The sequence below is a fragment of the Phoxinus phoxinus genome (assembly GCF_949152265.1).
Source record: "Phoxinus phoxinus genome assembly, chromosome: 7".
Taxonomy (NCBI): Eukaryota; Metazoa; Chordata; class Actinopteri; order Cypriniformes; family Leuciscidae; genus Phoxinus; species Phoxinus phoxinus.
In genome coordinates this window covers 25,950,129-25,968,739 of record NC_136882.1, presented here as the reverse complement: position 1 = coordinate 25,968,739, position 18,611 = coordinate 25,950,129, and the positions used below count along the sequence as shown (strand labels likewise).

The following is an 18,611-nucleotide window of genomic DNA, read 5'->3' as shown; positions in this document are numbered from 1 at the left end:
GAGAGAGAGAGAGAGAGAGAGAGAGAGAGAGAGAATTTAGCATCCGATGTCAGTGTGTGGGATAAATGAGGACATGCAGAAGAGCTGTCACTCACCACGAACATTTACTTGTACCGCCCCCTTTCCATCCTATTAGCCACGCCACAATGCTGTATGACAGGGGGCACGCGGAAATGTATTGATTTGGTTGTGGCAGCTTTGAGCTTTATGTTTTCATATGTCAGTAAAATGTTTGCTTTAAAAACAGAATATATTGTAGTCTGAAATTTGCAAGATGTTTCCAGAGCAGGAATTTAAGGTGAGCCGCAAAATTTGCCATAAACATAACTTTAATTAGTAATTAATAATTGTATTAATCAACAGACAATTAATTTAAATATTAAGAAGTCATCATGAGTGTCGTGAAAGTTTGAATAATGTTCTCGTTTTAATGTAGTTAGTAACGCTGATCTGTTAAGCAATGAGTAATTGGCCAATAACACTGATATGTTAACAAAACATTAACATTTAACATTTTTGCTGAATTTATATTTTTTCATAAAGGAACTGATGCTTTGAAGTTTTTAACCATTTATATATATATATATATAGGTTATTTATATATAACCTATATATTCAGGTTATTTATATGTAGGCTATATATATATATATAGGTTATTTATATATATCCTATACAATTTATTCTTTCAATTTATGACGTCATAACATTTTCAATTATTATTTAGATTTTATTTAAATGTTGTTTTACATTAACTGTTTTCATAAAGTGTTTGAGTTTCTTTTCTCTAATATTCTAGCAGTTTTCCATCTGTATTCATGCGTATTTCATGTCCACAGAATGGGAAAAGCAACTTTGATGAGTGTTAACCTGAAGGGAAGCAGCTTTCTAACACTAAAGACTTTAATGCAGAGGAAATTAAACATATCCTGTGGGTTTCTGCTGACCTAAAGCATCGAATAAAGCACAGGGGCGAGGTACTGCAAATATACTGCAACTACTGAACTTACTGATTGGAAATATCACCATTTCAGGACTTATAAACAATGTTCATTTATTCCTCTTTTATGTACAGAATGTTCCATTACTTCAAGGCAAATCTATTGCCATGATATTTGAAAAGAGGAGCACTAGGACCCGCATGTCCACTGAAACAGGTGCCATTCAGTGTTCGAGCTTGTGAAAGGGCTTATATATATCAGTGCGGTCTCTGAGGCAAAATGAATGAATAGAACAATACAGAACAAAGGATTTGACACATAGACAGTTTCTCTCTCTCTCTTTTTCACTAGGCTTCTCTCTGTTGGGTGGCCATCCGTGTTTTCTCACACCCCAAGATATTCATCTAGGCATCAATGAAAGCACCACAGACACAGCCAGGTCTGAATTTAAACACATTGTAAACACTGCTTAGACTCAATACTGTGAGGCCTTGACATGGTCTTAAATGTGGGTGTGTATGTATGGCAGGGTGCTTTCTGGTTTAGCAGATATCGTGTTAGCTCGGGTGTATAGACACTCATCTCTGGAGCTCATGGATAAAGACGCTTCTATACCAATCATCAATGGCCTGTCTGACCTCTACCACCCTATACAGATTCTGGCTGACCTACTGACACTGCAGGTACAAATTCACTGACACTTACACATACATAAACTGAAGTACATTCACTTGTATGTGTTTTTTTTTTGTTTACAGGAGCACTACGGCTCATTAAAAGGCCTCACTCTGGCTTGGATAGGTGATGGAAACAATGTTCTTCACTCCTTCATGATGTCATTGGCTAAACTAGGTGTCAATCTAAAAGTGGCCACACCCAAGGTTTGCGCCACTTTCAGAACTGTGTATACATGCATACTGGCACTATTCCTGTCTTGTGTTCCCCTTGTCTTGTGTGGACTTTTATGTTATTTCCTGGTCTGTGCCATGTTTTGTAGTTCTTTGTAGTTTTTCTTGTTGATTAGTTCCTGATTGTTCGCAGGTGTGTCTTGTTTGCTAATCTCCCTTTAGACCTATATATACCCCAGTGTTTCTCATATTACATGTCTGGTGTTACTTTGTGGGATGTTTCGTTGATGCTCTCACTTTGACTTCGGTTGACTTCGGTTGACTTCGGTTGACATTAAATTGATAAAAAATGTATCACGGTTTCCACAAAATTATAACTGTTTTTAACTGATAATAAAAATACATTTTATTTGAGCATGTGAAGGATCAAGTGACACTGGAATACAGAAAAAAAATACTTTTCCATCACAGCAATATGTGTGTGTGTGTGTGTGTGTGTGTGTGTGTGTGTGTGTGTGTTTGTTTTATTTTAATTCACACCACTCTGAAATGATTTTTCCTAAATTAACCTCTTATATTTAGGGTTATGAGCCAGATGCTAACATCACTCAAGAGGCTCAGCGTCTCTCAAAGCAGGTATAGACTACCCTACTACAATACAATTGTCTCTTTATAATGTCTGCTTTATCTCTTATAATGAATGTGCTATACCATGCATTTGCATTATAGGCATGTGTGTTTGTCTATGTATGTGAAATTATTATTTAATAATTGCCTTTAACAGCTAAATAAATCTGTGTAAAAGTGTTTTATAGATTTCTTCTTGTTCAAGCTTATGTATAGTATGTATGTAATATGTATAGTATATGCAATGTTTTGCTAATCGTGATATCCATGCTATAGTTTGGTACCAAGTTGCAATTCCTGACGGATCCAGTGGAGGCAGCACGGGACAGTAATGTGCTAGTTACTGACACTTGGGTGAGCATGGGTCAAGAGGAGGAGAAGAAGAAGAGAATGAAAGATTTCCATGGTTACCAGATCACAATGCAGGTAGACAAACATCCATCAACTTTGTCTAGTTTGATCTAGTCTAGACTTTTCATTCCATTATGCTAGTATGATTTACTCTGAATTATAATGCATTTATATGCAGCCTTGTTGTGGAAATTGAAAACTTGCTTCTGAATAGTGTTATGCAGTGTTTTATATTTCTGTTGAATTGTTGACAGGCAGGAAGTGTGGCTGCACCAGACTGGACATTTCTACACTGTCTCCCACGTAAAGCAGAGGAAGTAGACGATGAAGTTTTCTACTCACCACGTTCCCTCGTGTTTACAGAAGCTGAGAACCGCAAGTGGACCATTATGGTAAAGTGTACCTATATGTAAGATGTCAGCATTAATAATGCATTTATGTTTGTTAAGTAATGTTTCTATGTGTTTTCTTCAGGGTTTGATGGTGTGCATCCTGACAGACTATAGGCCGCAAATTCCCAAACTCAAATTTTAAAAAATGTTTAAAAACAAAACAAAAAACCTAAACCAGCAGAATACTGTCATTGTTTGCTTTTGTATCATAAAATTAGTAAAAATGTGTCTCAAAAATCTTTGCAAATGGGGGGTTTAATAGAGAAATAAACAATTAATTGTTCTAAATTCATCGATTAATTGTATATAAAAATAATACTTCTCACAACAAATTATTCAAGAATTTCAGTTTTGCAAATACCTGTATGACCTATAGAGGGTGCTGTGACATTGTGTGAAATGGTATGTATTATAAAACATTTGATATGTTCTGATTTCTTTAAATTACAAGGGGTCAGATGGACACTGCAACTTTTTTTTTTTTTTTTTTTTGTACACTACAATGAGTTCGGCAGTGTAACTTGATTCAGAGTGTGGGCATGCATTTAAAACCACTGTGGTATTTTTATGTTACTCTTACTGATCTTATCATAAAAATGAATGTGTGTTTTAGCATGAATGTGGAGTCATTGCGCATGGTTTGGTTGTTTTTTTAGTTTCTCTATTACTTTTTACTGGCAGTTGCCCTGCAGTTTCAGATAAGAGTGAGATCAGACTGATATGCGCAGGGATGGGCAGTATTTCAGATACATGTATTAAAAAAATATATTTGAAATACAAAATCGGCTATCAATAGTATCAACTAGTTCAGGCCCCCAATCCCAACTTTCCTGCATGTGAGCTGCAGCTGTACGACTCCATCTAGGATTGAGTGAGCAAATTTTCTGCATTAATAAGGAAGTGGTGAGGATATCATATTCGATCCTACTTGTTGATTAAGTTTATATCTCAGCATTATTCAGATTTACCTTAAGTTAACATGAAGGAATAAAAGAGCATTGGCAAGGGGAAAAATAGTGATTGGTTATTTTTTTTTATTAAATGACATACATTTTTTATTAAATGTTTTTTAGTCAAATGTGTTTAAGCATTACTGTTTGCTAGGACTGGGCGATATGATGATATTGTATCATGTTGATAATATATAGACTGAATCAAATTAAACTTTTTCTATTGTTTATATATTGCGGTATACAAATACGTGTAGCTTTTAGTTGGCAGGAGTTAATAGTAAGTGATACTTCACTGAATGGCCAATTTCACATGTATTTTGTGTATTTTCATAATACAAAATATTGTATTTAAATACAATTTCCCCCCAACCAGTATTTTAGTATTTTATTTTGATACATTTCAACTGAGGTATTTTGAATTTTAAATACATTTTCGTGTATTCATGCCCATCTCCGGATATCAATAATAGTCAAAAGAAGTTTAGGGGAGGTTTAGACTGAAACTATCAACAGTGAAGTTAACTGAAGACGCACAATGCATGAAAAAGAGACAATGTTATTCACTTTTGCAAATCATACATTTACAATGGTAAAATGCTCTGTGATTCTTGGGGTGAGGCATAGATGGACCTAGAACAAGGGTGGAGGTGAGAGGCATAGCAGAAGAACAGGTTTCTAAATCATCCGAGACATTCTAGTCATCACAGGTTTCTCAGCTTCCCTTTCTATATAACTTGGTATGCAACATTATTTACACTGAAACCTTGCTGTGATCTTATCTCATCTAACATCGTTTGACCCTTTTGTTGCGACCTGAGTGTGTGTTTTAGTTTTTGTATGTATGGGATATCGTACATATCTAGACGTGATTCCAAGAAAGCCAAATTTATATAAATAAGACCTTATGAATTCTTACAATTATATGTGTGAAACTTTTGTAACTATAACATAAATAGGAGATTAGCACTATTTAATTTACTGTACACCTGAATAATCCTCTTGTTAATAATCCTTGTTAATTTGTTGAATTGGACAACAAACCAAATCCCTTCTGGGCATTCAGTAGGCCAGAAGGGACAGTTTCAGAGCATTTTACATAAGTCCATAAAAGGGAAACAGAAACATGCCCTCAAAACCTATTTTAAGGACACAAATAAGACATCTTGTCAACTTATATTAATGAAATGTAATGTTTCAATAGTTTGACAAATAAATCAACCTCGAACAATCAGTTTATGAATTGTTGTTGTTGTTGTTTTCAGAGAAAATCATTATAAGGTTGGTCTTTCTTAGCTCAGGAGACATTAATTGAGTTCTCAATTATGTTCCATCAGGGTCAGCTTTGTCTCATATGTTTATTTTGGATAAATTAATATAGACACACCTGAAAAAAGAATGGAGATATAAAATGATTATGACTGTGTTGGAACGTGGAAATCTGTTAAGAAATGTTAAAATAGTTTATACCAAAATCTTCTAATGTTGAGACTGCACATCAGTTATGGCAAATCTTTGCAAAGTTTGAGACATTGTTGAGAACTCTTCTAAAACTCCTCTTTAGGAGAAAACGGCAAATAGCAGATTAAAGCAAAAGTTTATTTCTCTGTATTGGATCTTATTGCCATCTGTAAGACACAACTGAGATAGAATCTCATATCTTATTTGTGATTTTCACTTCCTGTTGGGTTCATTCATTTTTGATTATGTGGCACGATAATGACTTTAAACATTAGGCCTATTCATAACTTAAGCATGCAACTTTTGGCCTCAATGTGTTACTATTCAGAAAAGAATTCTAAAGATTAGATTATGTTAAAGAGGGACATGTTACTTGCTCAAAAAGGGATATTTTAACCCTTATTAATGTTGTTAGCCTGTTATGACCGTTCATATCTATAGCCTATAGAACTAGACCTATTAGCAGGCTATTGCGTCATGTGTAGGCTAAATCTTGAAAATCAAAATCCAGTTTGGTGCAACAACAGTTTGTCATTTCACATGTCCTCACAGCAGAGGCGGGCAAACAAATAGTTTTTAATTAGTTTGTATGTAGCTTAAATAATTATGCAACAAATTGATCCATGCACTTTTGTGCCGCTCCCTGTGTGTATCTGTGGGACGTGCGGAGGTTTCTGTCTTGCTGTTGGAATCTGGTTGTGTCGGACCTGACATCCCAGACCAGATCAACAGGTTTCGGTCACGCCCAGGAGCTGGAAACGTCTTGGTATATAAGGAATAACGAATGCAGATGTTCAGAAGAAAGCTAAATACACCAGAGAGAAACATACAGAGTAAACTACTCTCGAATTAACCCTCAATCCACCAACATGCAGATGTCCGAACCCCTCAGCCAGAAGAACGCTCTCTTCACGGCAATGAACCGCTTCATCGGCGCCGTCAACAACATGGACCAGACGGTCATGGTGCCAAGCCTGCTGAGAGATGTGCCGCTGGACCAACAGAACGAGGAGCAGAAGCTAACCAACGTCTGCTATCTGCGGGATGCTGAGGACGACATGTACAGCTATTACAGCCAGCTCAAGTCCATCCGGAACAACATCGAATGGGGTGTCTTGCGCGCAGAGGAGCAGAGGCGCAAGAAAGACTCCCCTGCGCCGGAGCCAGTGCGCACAGAACCGGACAGCGACACGGATCTGGAGCAGCTCCTGCAATACCATCTGAAGGGCTTGCATGGGGTGCTGTCCAAACTTACAAGCCAAGCCAACAACCTGACCAACCGATACAAGCAGGAGATTGGTATTGCTGGCTGGGGACAGTGAACTGCATCATGAAGGATCCATGTATTTGAATGTGACGAACAATTCTGATCTAATATGATCTATTCTGCCTTTGTGGAAGAGACAAAAGGGACTGACCGAACAGATGTTAAACTGTCAAAAGTTAAAATGCAAGGCAAAGCGAGAGGGGGAACGGGGTTTTGGTGTTGATCACTGACAAATTGTGAGGGCTGCTTTCTGTCTCATGACGTTATTTGCACTGGCAGTTTCCCTTTTTTACAAAAACAAAACAAAATCTCCGTTCAAATGGCTGGCTGCCATGCCCTTGATATTTAAATCTATTTATGGATTATGTATAATTGAAAGCTTTTATTTTTTTCATTCTTCTTTAAAGTTGTTGTCCTATGATGTTGCGTGTTCCAGAGGACTGATGACGTTAAGAACTAAATGTAGCCTATGATGTGATGATGAACTAAATGTTTGAAGCAGACACTCTGTAGAAAACTCCTGGGAACATTTCCTGTTAATGACATGAAACTATCTGGGAATCCTTTGAATCAATGACGTGGCCAACTCGGAAAATCACTGCTTGCGTGTGTCATGATGAGTTCCATGAGATTCTGGGTTAAATTGTGCCTAAAGGCCAATGTGATTGTTAAAAACATTTTCTGTGTTTTGAATTGTTTTTTATAACAAAATAAACTTTTGTAATTTGAATACTTTTGGTTGTTTATTATTCATTCATGCTCAACAAGGCATAATTACATGCGTACACACACACCCTCTTCATTCTTTAGTTCTTACAAGTCTATAATTTAAATAACTTTCATTACTGAGACTGGTGGATTATAATAGGCAATGACATAAATTAATAATCAGTTCTAATCTATTTTAATCTAATGACATTCCCATTTACCATTTCTATGCGAGTATATGCATTAAGTGAGACCTATATTTTAAGGGGTCACCAGTGAGGTTATACTTTTGCCCATGTGAGCAGAAAAAAACCTAAACCTAAACAAACATTTTGTGTGGAAGTGAACTTCCACACCATGTTCCTTGGATGAATCTAAATCATATTGCTTTCACTCTTCTAAATGTCTCATACTAGAAAACATAACACACATTATTCCACAAAATAAACAACTAAATAGCCTATCAATGTACTCTGAATAGATCTTATCCATTTATTTTAATTGAAATAAAATTAATTAATAATAACACGATATCACTGTATAAACAACAGCTACGTCTGTATAAAATATAATGTTTTTATAAAAACTACCGGCAGTAACTTTTTGCGAAGGGAAAACTTTATCGCGTTTCGTATATTGTTGTGTTGTTTGTCCCAGTGCGCACGCCTTACGTGTCAATGGGGATGTGGTGTTCTCATCATGTGTGTTGTCCACATCAAAATATTAGTTAGCAAAAAGGAAGAATAATTATGGGAGATGAGCATCCAGTCCAGGTTAACAACACTAGCAGCTCCCGCTGTACTTCCTTTAACGCAGCGGCCGACGACTATCGATGTGTAAGTGTAAACTTGTTTTAAAAATTAATGTAATGCTAACTTGTTAGCCCTCATGTTAGTCACAACATGACATCATCCTTTCCATGCATGCTGATGTTCACTAGTAGTTTACTCCTACTTAACAAGTAAGAAAGTATGGTGATTGATAATCATTTAATTTCAGTTAAACATTTAAACATTATTGTGGAAAGTAATATTAGATGGCTCATGGTCAGGTAACGTTAAGTTCATTTGTAAATAAATTACTTATTGACTTGTGATGGGACAAACCCCCCAACACACGAGCAGGAAAATAGTTTACATTTCTTTGGTGAATGGTTGCAAAGTGTCTAAAAGAACTGTATAGTGTTAAAATTGTAAAGAAAGATAGGGGAATCAAGACGTCTATTTGAAATGAAAAGAAAAATATGTGAAAGTACTTTTGAAAGCGTTGAAAGCGTAAAATTCTCATTATTTACTCTCCAACAAGTTGTTCCAAATCTGTATGGATTTCTTTCTTCTGCTGAAGACAAAATAAAATATGTGTAGGAATGTGTGTAACCACATGGTTGTGGGACACCATTGACTTCCATAGCATGGAAAAATATTCGATGGAAGTCAATGGTGCCCCACAACTGTTTGGTTACAAAATATATTCCTTTATGTTAAAAAGAAAAAATACACTCATACAGGTTTAAGACAACACGAGGGTGAGTAAATTATGAGATAATGTACATTTTTGGGTGAACTATCCATTTAATGTCATGTAACTTTTCCTAAATGACTGTCATTTTAGTTTTCATTATATTTTTATGTATATATATTTTAATCCTCAGGATGTGATTCTTAAAGTGAAAAGAGCCACAGGGACATTTTCATTAGTGGCATGGTGAGTCGATTTATATTGCACAGAGCTTCTTCATTTTAAAGGGACATTTGCGCATTCTTAACTATCTTAAAATTTCTTATCTGTAGCTTTTTCATGCTCTTTGTGATATGGCTGCTGCGCAGATATAACTCTTTGGCTCAGGTACAGTGTGTGTTTGATTTGAATTGCCAAGATACATACACTACTGTTCAAATGTTTGGTGGCAGTAAGATCTTTTATTTATTTAAAAAAAAAATCTACTTTTATTAATAAAGGATACATTATATTTACCAAAATAGACAGTAAAGATGTTTTGTAAAAAAAAAAAAAAAAAAAAAAATTAGGCACCACAACTGTTTTTAACATTGCTGATGATAATAATAAAATGTTTCTTGTTCAACAAATCAGAATACTAGAATTATTAGAACATATTAAAGACCGGAGTAATGATGCTGAAAATTCAGTTTTGCCATCACATGAATAAACATCTTTTCAAAATGTATTAGTAAACCGATTTTCACATTATTTTGATGGTCCCTTTAACACATTCTGTTGACTATAAGTAAAGTTGCACCTACATGTCTGCTAACTCTCATTAGAGCATTTGTAGAATACTAGTAGACTCAAATGTATTATTAGTAGACTGTTAGGGTTAGAATAAGTTGACATGTAGATGCAAAGTAACTTATAGTCAGTAGAATGTCTTTTGAAGGATCTTAACAATATAGAGTTAGCAGATATTAAGCAGACCGTCTACTAATATTCGAATGAGAGTTAGTTGACATGTAGTTGCAAAGTTACTTACAGTCAACAAAATGTTCACAAGGGACCATCAAAATAGTGTTACTGTAAACCGTTATTTTAAATTGAAAAGTTCAGTCTGGTTGAAGAGTTCATTCAAAAACATAAACTCTTACCAACCCCAAACTTTTGAATGGTAGTGGAATTACCCAACATCATTTAAAATTCAGTAAAATTCTAACTAGTAATTGTCATATTCTGTCATATTATTGTTGTATATCTTTCTATCTGTATTTTATAATCTCTCTCCTTTTCTTATACCTCTATCCTTTCTTTTGTTTTTTTCAGAAAATGGTAGTCAGTCTGACCGTAGCTGCATTTTTTGACAGTGTTGCATATGTTATGGTAAGTTGTTGATTAATTTGACGTACAGTATGTTTGAGAGAGAGAGATACATATGTTGGCAGAGAGAATTATTCAAACTAATGAATTTTCTGTATCCCTCTTTAATAACATTATTTCATTGCACCTTTTCCTTTCCTCACCTGCAGGGAGAGTCTCATCCAGAGGGCTCTCTATGTAATTTTCAAGCGTGGTGGCTCACATATTTTGGTAAATTTGGCAACTGATTAAAAGATGTTTGTTTATATGTGTACTGTCATCTTAAAGGGACTGTCACCCAAAAATGAAAATTCTGTCAGTAATTACTCACCCTCATGTTGTTCCAACCCCGTAAGACTTCATTCATCTTCTAAACACAAATTAAGATATTTTTGATTAAATCTGAGAGCTGTCTGACTACTTCATAGGCTTCTATGTAATTTCATTTTGCCGGCCCATGAAAGTTAGTATAAGCATTGTTAAAATAGTCCAAGAGACTACAGTGGCTCAATCTTCAGTTGATCAAGCGACGAGAATACTTTTTGTGCGTAAAAAAACAAAACAAAAATAACGACTTTATTCAACACTTTATTTTCTTCCGTGTGGTTCTCTGACGTGAGTTCACGAGAGCGCCACGATGCATGCGTGAGAACTGAGAAGAAAATTTGGACTCAATTCATATGGATTAGTTTAACGATCTCTTTATTAACTTTTTGAAGCGTCAAAGTGGTAGTTGCAGAGCTGCCACAGATCTTAATCAAAAAGATCTTAATTTGTTTTCCGAAATGAACGACATGTGTTTGGAATGACATGACGGTGAGTAATTAATGACAGAATTTTCATTTTTTTGGGTGAACTATCCCTTTAATGTAAAGTAACATTGATCATCAATTCTGACATGGTATAATAATATTATTTAATTTAGTCATTGATGTAACTAGCAGAAGACATAAATATTTACACCACAAAAATGTTTTACTGTATGATATTTGCGAATCAAATTATTTATTCCAGACAAGTGTGAATATGAAGTAACTCTAGAAACTGCAGTGCATCAAAATAGAAAGATAACATCCTTTGTAGACTGATGTCATGATAAATTGCTGTTTTTGTTGTTGTTGTCTGTTTTTTTCAGACTGGACTGCACTGATGTGGGTGTGTCTTATTACTTTAAATCTCTACCTGAACCTGGTGAGAGAAATCAGAACTGAACATTATGAGATGTAAGTCAATATACAATACACACAAAAAACACATTTAGTTGTGTGTGTACAGTATATATACAGGGTGTCCGCGGAGTCTTAAAAACTATTAAAAGTTGATCAATCAATTTCGAGAAAATTAAGGCCCTTAAAAAGTCTTAAATGCCATTTTCCAAGGTATTATATTTTGTATCATCTTTTCATTATGTATATTTGTCCAAAGAATTGTATTAATTTGTCAATTAATTCTCTTGTGCTTCATTCCTACCGTTCTGAATTGTGTTGCACTGATAAGGAGTTATCACAAACTAAGACTGTTTAGTTGTGCTATCTTACAATCAATAGTAAATGTAAGTTAAAGTGTTGCCGATGTAACCAGTTAAAACTTGAAGTGGCGATGAGGTCTTAAAATGTATGGAAAGAGTCTTAAAAAAGGTCTTAAAATGTATTTAATTTAACTCCATGATTCCTATATATATACTCCTGATATATATATATATATATATATAATGTAATTTTTTTTTTTTTTTAAACTTAAGTATTCCTAACATTTGCTTTATTTTTTTAAACTAAGTATTCCTAACATTTGCATGTTTCTCAGACCGTACCACGTGGTGGCGTGGGGGGTTCCTCTGCTCATGTCCACTCTCCCACTGATGGCTGGATACTACGGTCCTGCTGGAGCCTGGTGGTACATGACCTTTCATTATTGATATGTTTTAATTGAAGTTGTATTACTACAGTAGTCATCAGTCCTTTCTGTCTCATTCTTTTCCTGCAGTTGGATCACAGATAATCATGTTGGGTGGAGGTTTGGCATGTAAGTTTGTAATGTTCAGCCTGTGTATGAAATACGTGTTGTTTCTAGGGATGAATCTGTGTTGGAGTAATGTAACTATGTTATGAGTTTCAACTCATTTCAGAGGTTCACACAGCTCATCATGGTATCTGAATCTCAGGAATTTCCGTTCTCAATCTGACAGGTTTTTGTGCATGCTGAAGCTGCTTAGAATATTTTTCACTCTAATTATGTAAAGTTTATTGCTGTGTTATTGAACACACTGGTAAACACTGGCCACAGATATATTTAGACACCTAAATGCATGAATGCTATATATATATTAGTTAGTTACATAATATACTTGTAATATTCGTGTATATATATATTATTATTATTTTTGTGTCATTTACATGACCTTTTCCATCATCCAACTATCACTTAAGAGTAATCTTTAAAAATAATACTTATTAATAATGTTAAAACTTAAGCAAATCTAAAAATGAATATCCATTTTTCATACTGTTAAATTATTTTAAAATGTTGTGATGCCTAAATTCAGTTGTAGCATTTAAAATGATTGATTTTACTTTTTTCATTTACACGTATTGTAGAAAAAAAAATGATTTGACTTTTTAGGGATTTATTTGAAACTTAAGACATTTTAAATGTCCTATATTATGTAATTATTACATTAAATATTATGTATTATCATGTTATTGGCCATAACATGAAAATAGTTATTGTCTTATCCTTATCAGCCAGAATTTTAGTATTGTTGCATCTCTATGTGTGTATTTTAAAGGTGCATTAAGCAACTTTTCATGTTAAAATACCCGTTTTCTAACCCATACATGCTTAAACAATTGCCTGATGGGCTGAATGAGCCCTTCTCTGATCACTGAGATTGTCTCTATAATCCTGTAAAGTAAAATAAATAAGAGGGATTCGGGCTGGAATTTGAGACTGGGCGTGACGTCATGCGCGTTCACGGCACGCACACATAGCTATGTCAGGCAGGTTTGTGTATTCGCCGGCATTCTCCGTAGAAGATGGATTGTAAGAGACCTGCTTGTAGTTCATTTCAAACACCAACGCAAACTCCACGTAAGATAAAAACAAGAAAATTTGTGTCTAGTGCGTGCACATCTCTAGCTGCAGTTTCGCTTGCCGCCAGAGGTGGCATAGTTCTGCAAAAACTCAGAATATTGCGCTATGCACAAGCGCACTATCTAGTGAACGTAAGTGTCCACATACTTTTTGAGGCCTCTGTTTGTGTATTGTCTTGTTTGAGGTGTAAAGTATTTATTTTTGGGGTTTTTTTTGCAGATGGTACGTCCCCCTGTTTAGCCTGATTATCCTCATGATCTGCTGTTATGCTCGAATCATCTGTGTGGCCAACGAGAGGGTGAGTGAATGTGACGCAAACATCTGCTAAAAAGTTGGGAAATGTGTATTTCAGAAATGTGATTGTATGCCAATGTTGGGTCCCACTTAGGTGTGCTTTGTCTTAAGCAAAGCATTTGGCTTTTCTCTTCCCTGTTCTCTGTAAAGCTGACGTGCTTTACGTGTAAGGGTGAAATTGAAATTTTTGCACGTCTGGCAGGTTCTTCCGGACACTGACGCAATAAATCAGTCTATACATGCTCATGTACATGGTGAAACCTGTGTACTCTGCGCCGATCTTATGGGGGGACATTCAGCATTGTACAGTAAAATATCACTGATGGGATTTGTGCTATGGTGCAGGAGCAGTGCTTTTCAGCCTCACACCACATTATGATCCATGCACCAGCAGTGTAAATGTATTTTAAAGTTACTGTCTTTATTTCAGATGCGTTCCTGGTTGGGCACATTTAATCCTGAAAGAGAGAGGAGGAAGGTAAGCGTGTGTATTAGTGCATGTGCAGGTATTACAGTCGTGCCATGCACTGGTTTATACATCAGCAATGTATCATTACTTCTTCCTGCAGATCTCTCTAGCTGAAGAGATCAGACCGTTGAAGTGGTATCCCTCTGTCTATCTGCTCGTCTCGATCTTCCCCCTCATAAATCGGTAACTGTGCGGTTAGCTGATCACATACTTTATAATTGCGGATGCATTTTTATGCTTGTGTGCATGATCTGCATGTGTATTTCTGCAGACTTCATAATGCTGCTTACCCAGAGGACCCTGTGTTTTATCTGACATTACTGCACGTGCTCAGTGCACCATTGCATGGACTTGCAAATGCTCTCGTCTTCGGTAAGGGCACCTGGAGTCAACTGAGTTCAACAGGAATAAAGGTACTGTTCACACTCACTGGTCTCAGCCATGGATGGCTGTGATTGGTCTTCTTATGTCAGTCAGACAGCCCTTCCTGTTTTATTATGGTTTCTAGGCAGCACAAGCAGCAATGCATACCAGACACATTTGTGCGGTTTAATTTTAATCTCTCATTCACGTAACACATGCGTTTTCCTCAGATGGCGATCCAGTCTCGACTGTGTGACAGCACAAGGATTGGAGAGTACCATGCCACGAATGTAAGATACACACATGACCTTGATACACACTCCGATTCTGATGATGAGGGCAACAATGTCATCTTTTACAGTCCGAACATGATCTTAAAAGACAGGGGACCTTTGGAAAGTGTTTAGAAAATAAGTGTGTATGTATTTGCCTTTAAAGAGTTTCATTCAGTGCTTCTGTTGCAGCTTTTATGTTGACACTTTAAAATAATGTATTATGATTATTGGAAAACAGAAAAGAAAATGGTTGATTGAACGTCTTCCTTTGCCTTTAATGATGGGTAGTATCATAACATTTGTTTGTACTGTATTAATGTGGGAACATTCCCATTCAAGCTGTTTACCATCTGAAAGTAATAGATTTTGTTGTAAATAATGGAATTAAAGACTGCCTCTTCATTCTTCTGAATATTTCAGACATATGATATACTTTGAGAAAATTTGAGCATGTTTTACTATCTTATTTATGAAAATGTATGCTATATTTTTGTATTGTTTACATATTCAACTAATTTTTAATACAAATAACATTTCTCTCATGTTTGTGTCTTTTGCCTATTAGAATGAGCCGGCACTCTAACTTAGTTAATCAGCTAATTAACTTTGAGTTCTAGATATTGAATCTCAGCACTTAAATCAGGATGATTAATTAGAAAGCCCTGTGGAGTAAGACATGCTTCCCATGATAAGAGCGTTATAAAAGCTCCTCGATATAAACCAGTGATATAAGCTTAAATGATAATTCCGGTATTTAACACCTTGAGTCTATATTGTAGTTTGTTTTGGATGAACAAGAGTGGTGGACAACATTTTTTTGACAATGGTTCCTCTCTCGAGTTTTTGACTATAAAAGAATTGGCCATGGACCCATTTAACATTGGAGTCAATGTGCATGTCCGAAAATGTCATTAAAACAGCCAATAATGTTCGTTTACAAAACTGTTAAACTCACCGAGTGATTAGTGATGTTAGTTGATGTTCCAGAAACAAAAAGTGTTGCGAAATACAGTTTCTGTCGTGTTTTATTCGTCATTTTCGAGCACTCAGTCCTTCAACAGAATTCAATGGGATTTTACAAAATGACGAATACAACACGACAGAAACTGTATTTCGCAACACTTTTTGTTTCTGGAACATCAACTAACATCACTAATCACTCGGTGAGTTTAACAGTTTTGAAAACTAATGTTAAAGGTTGTTTTAATGACATTTTCGGACATGCACATTGACTCCAATGTTAAATGGGTCCATGGCCAATTCTTTTATAGTCAAAAACTCGAGAGAGGAACCATTGTCAAAAAAATGTTGTCCACCACTCTTGTTCATCCAAAACAAACTACAATATAGACTCAAGGTGTTAAATACCGGAATTATCCTTTAAGAGTTCGAGTCTGTTTGTGTAACTTTGTCTTACGAAAGCTAATTTAAACAATACTGACACCGTGTGGACAGAAGTGTGAACACTATAGTATATTCTCGTCATAAATAGACAATATTTATCGCTCAATATCTAGCTTTATGAAATAAGAATCCATAAGTTGGTTCTAAAAGTGTATTTAAATATAATTTTAAGTGTTCAATAAACTATACGCAAAAGGAGAGCTGTTATTTCGCTGTTCTGTTTTTCTGATTGGCTGTGCTGTGTTATATCATCTAAGCGCATTTAACAGCGATTGGTGAACAACTCCTTGTAAGTGACGATGGAGCCAATCAGTGAAGAGTGCGTTGTCAAGTTGATGATAAATGCAACAGTAACCATACGTAACATATTTTCATAACATCAGCTGGCGAACATACTAGGCAGGGCACTCCCGGAAAAACAACAGTAGCATCCATAACCTGTAAAGGCTTGTGTTTTAAGGCAAATTGCTGGGTAGGAAACGGAATACAGTAAAACTGTAACGTTAGCCTACGTTACATTCTGTCTACTACACCATGGTATGACTTCTGATAAAAGGTAAGTCTTGGTTATTTATAAGCTTTTAACATTTATTTCAGTTTTACGATATAAAAGCATATTATAGTTAATATTATTAAATAATGTATATATTTTTATTAACAAACATTAACAAAAAATGTTACATTTCTTGACATGATTCCGTGTAACTTACATACAACTGTACATGTATATGGTAATATGGAATTGGTCTTTTATGAGTACACAGTGTAGCAGTGTAGTGATCTGTGTATTTGTATGATGACTTGCAACATTTCCTTTACAGCCAGCGTCTATGTGGTGCGCAAGATCAGGGCTTCCCTTAAAGAGGGAGAGCAAACAGAACAACCTGCGCTCACACCATGTAGCCTGGCTAAACGTGAGTTTACATTATAAATAAATTAATAGATATTTTTATTTAAAGTCAATTCACAGGAATAACAAGTTATCAAACTCATGTAGAATGCAACAGTTCCCGCCCCCTTTTTCATTGGCGCTGGTTCCGGAAGTTAAAAAAACTTTTTCCCCCTTTTTTTATAAATGAACGATGAACCAAGCCAATCAGCTACAAGGTGAATCACAACACTACAAACTCTGATTAAAAGCAAAACGTTTTTGAAAATCGTACAAAAAGCGAAAGGTAGCCTACAAGACTGTACTTAACGGTAGTGAGGGAAAGAACTTCAATCGAATTAAAACCGATTATGTCATTCACAGTGCTTAATGGATGTGGGCGGAGCTAAATAGCTATTTTGGAGCGTGTTGCTTTTTTCGACTGATGGGTTTAGTTTTCTGTACAGCATCATCATGGGTAATGTAATTTTTCACCAGCAATTCCATTGTTAAACACGAACACGAAGCAGATACCATGGATTAACAACCTCGTAGCTCACAGGAGGTCTGTCTTTTAAAATTTAAGTTATCAGCATTCAAAATCTATTTTCTTAAGTTCTTACTTCTGGAACACACTTGTTGCACTCTATTAAAAAAAGTACATAGAGTAAAAGTCTATCTCAGTGATTTATTACTCTATAGCCTTATCTGAATGAAGCAAAGTACACCAGAGTACATTAGTTCATTCCTCATTGTACAACAGATCAGATGTGAATGTACAGAGGAGGTTTTTCGAATGTTACTGAAGTTGCTGGACTTGTTTGTGTGTTTCCAGGTAAAAAGGAGAGCAATGCGTCAGATCGTGCATTAATGGCAGCTCCAGAGTCTGAGGGTGCTGTTGGGTCATCTGCGCCTACAGGGACCGCTATACAGACATGTGGTTCATGAGGTTAAAGGTCACGCAGAAGCAAATCTGGATAAAACTGCCTCACTGGACACCAGCATGCAAAACACAACATATGTATGTTCTGGTGTTTCAACAATGTTATCTAAGCCGGTCTTTTCAACAGAGACTTTACAGAAGCTGAAGGCAGATTGTGACAAAGATCTGATATCAGACCAGTTTTTGCTCTGCGTGACCTTTATTCTCAGTTGCTGACACTTTCTCTCTGTCTCCTAGCTCTTTCTCTTTTTCTTTTCCCCTTCAGCTGTAGTTTATGAAGGTCTGTTCATCAACCTCTGCCTCAGAGGCGGTTCAGATCTGATGTTTACCTGCAGTTTTTGCATTTATACTCTCTAACAAACTGAATGAACACGTATCAGTATCACTGTAACTAAAATGAACTTTGACCATATTTATAAGATCATTTCATGATTGTTATGATAAAAACAACTAATAAAATTGTGAAACTCCAATTCTTGTTTGCTCGTGTTCTTCCTAAACCATTTTTTCCCCCTAAACCATCATTTTTTGTAATAAACATTTCTTCTAACCTGTCC

The 18,611-nt window shown here is 35.7% G+C and overlaps 3 protein-coding genes and 1 long non-coding RNA gene across 5 annotated transcripts; all 4 read left to right on the top strand.

Moving 5' to 3' along the window:
- Window positions 1–838: 838 nt before the first annotated feature.
- On the top strand, window positions 839–3,648 carry otc (ornithine transcarbamylase; the record flags this gene model as incomplete). Its single annotated transcript, XM_079617449.1, is given in 10 exon segments — window positions 839–890; window positions 893–975; window positions 1,074–1,155; window positions 1,291–1,378; window positions 1,469–1,622; window positions 1,698–1,820; window positions 2,370–2,423; window positions 2,691–2,840; window positions 3,020–3,157; window positions 3,240–3,648. Coding segments are annotated over 10 exon segments (984 nt in total). The 3' UTR covers window positions 3,300–3,648.
- A 2,642-nt stretch (window positions 3,649–6,290) lies between these two features.
- On the top strand, window positions 6,291–7,565 carry mid1ip1a (MID1 interacting protein 1a). The gene has a single exon (XM_079618189.1). It carries the CDS (start codon window positions 6,438–6,440, stop codon window positions 6,888–6,890), a length of 453 nt encoding a protein of 150 aa, XP_079474315.1. The 5' UTR covers window positions 6,291–6,437; the 3' UTR covers window positions 6,891–7,565.
- Window positions 7,566–8,134: 569 nt separating this feature from the next.
- LOC307002219 (cyclic AMP receptor-like protein A) lies at window positions 8,135–15,243 on the top strand. 2 transcript variants are annotated; one of them, XM_079619584.1, is made up of 13 exons: window positions 8,135–8,379; window positions 9,195–9,247; window positions 9,334–9,388; window positions 10,316–10,372; window positions 10,519–10,579; window positions 11,484–11,571; window positions 12,152–12,241; window positions 12,332–12,370; window positions 13,658–13,736; window positions 14,163–14,210; window positions 14,302–14,384; window positions 14,473–14,614; window positions 14,795–15,243. In XM_079619584.1, exons 1-13 carry the CDS (start codon window positions 8,293–8,295, stop codon window positions 14,969–14,971), a joined length of 1,059 nt encoding a protein of 352 aa, XP_079475710.1. In that variant the 5' UTR covers window positions 8,135–8,292; the 3' UTR covers window positions 14,972–15,243. The 2 variants fall into 2 exon arrangements, with proteins under 2 accessions (XP_079475710.1, XP_079475711.1); XM_079619585.1 differs by lacking the exon at window positions 9,334–9,388 and having other exon boundaries at window positions 8,206–8,379.
- Window positions 15,244–16,587: 1,344 nt separating this feature from the next.
- On the top strand, window positions 16,588–18,527 carry LOC307002218. Its single transcript, XR_013798441.1, has 3 exons — window positions 16,588–16,799; window positions 17,065–17,157; window positions 17,947–18,527. It is a non-coding gene; the product is annotated as an uncharacterized lncRNA (long non-coding RNA).
- Window positions 18,528–18,611: the final 84 nt, after the last annotated feature.

Excerpts from the sequence above, each read along its gene's own strand:
- mid1ip1a (XM_079618189.1), top strand. The coding sequence starts at position 6,438 with ATGCAGATGTCCGAACCCCTCAGCCAGAAGAACGCTCTCTTCACGGCA.
- LOC307002219 (XM_079619584.1), top strand. The coding sequence starts at position 8,293 with ATGGGAGATGAGCATCCAGTCCAGGTTAACAACACTAGCAGCTCCCGC. Across the intron at positions 9,248-9,333 it reads ACATTTTCATTAGTGGCATG|CTTTTTCATGCTCTTTGTGA; the intron begins GTGAGTCGATTT and ends TCTTATCTGTAG. Across the intron at positions 12,371-13,657 it reads GTTGGGTGGAGGTTTGGCAT|ATGGTACGTCCCCCTGTTTA; the intron begins GTAAGTTTGTAA and ends TTTTTTTTGCAG.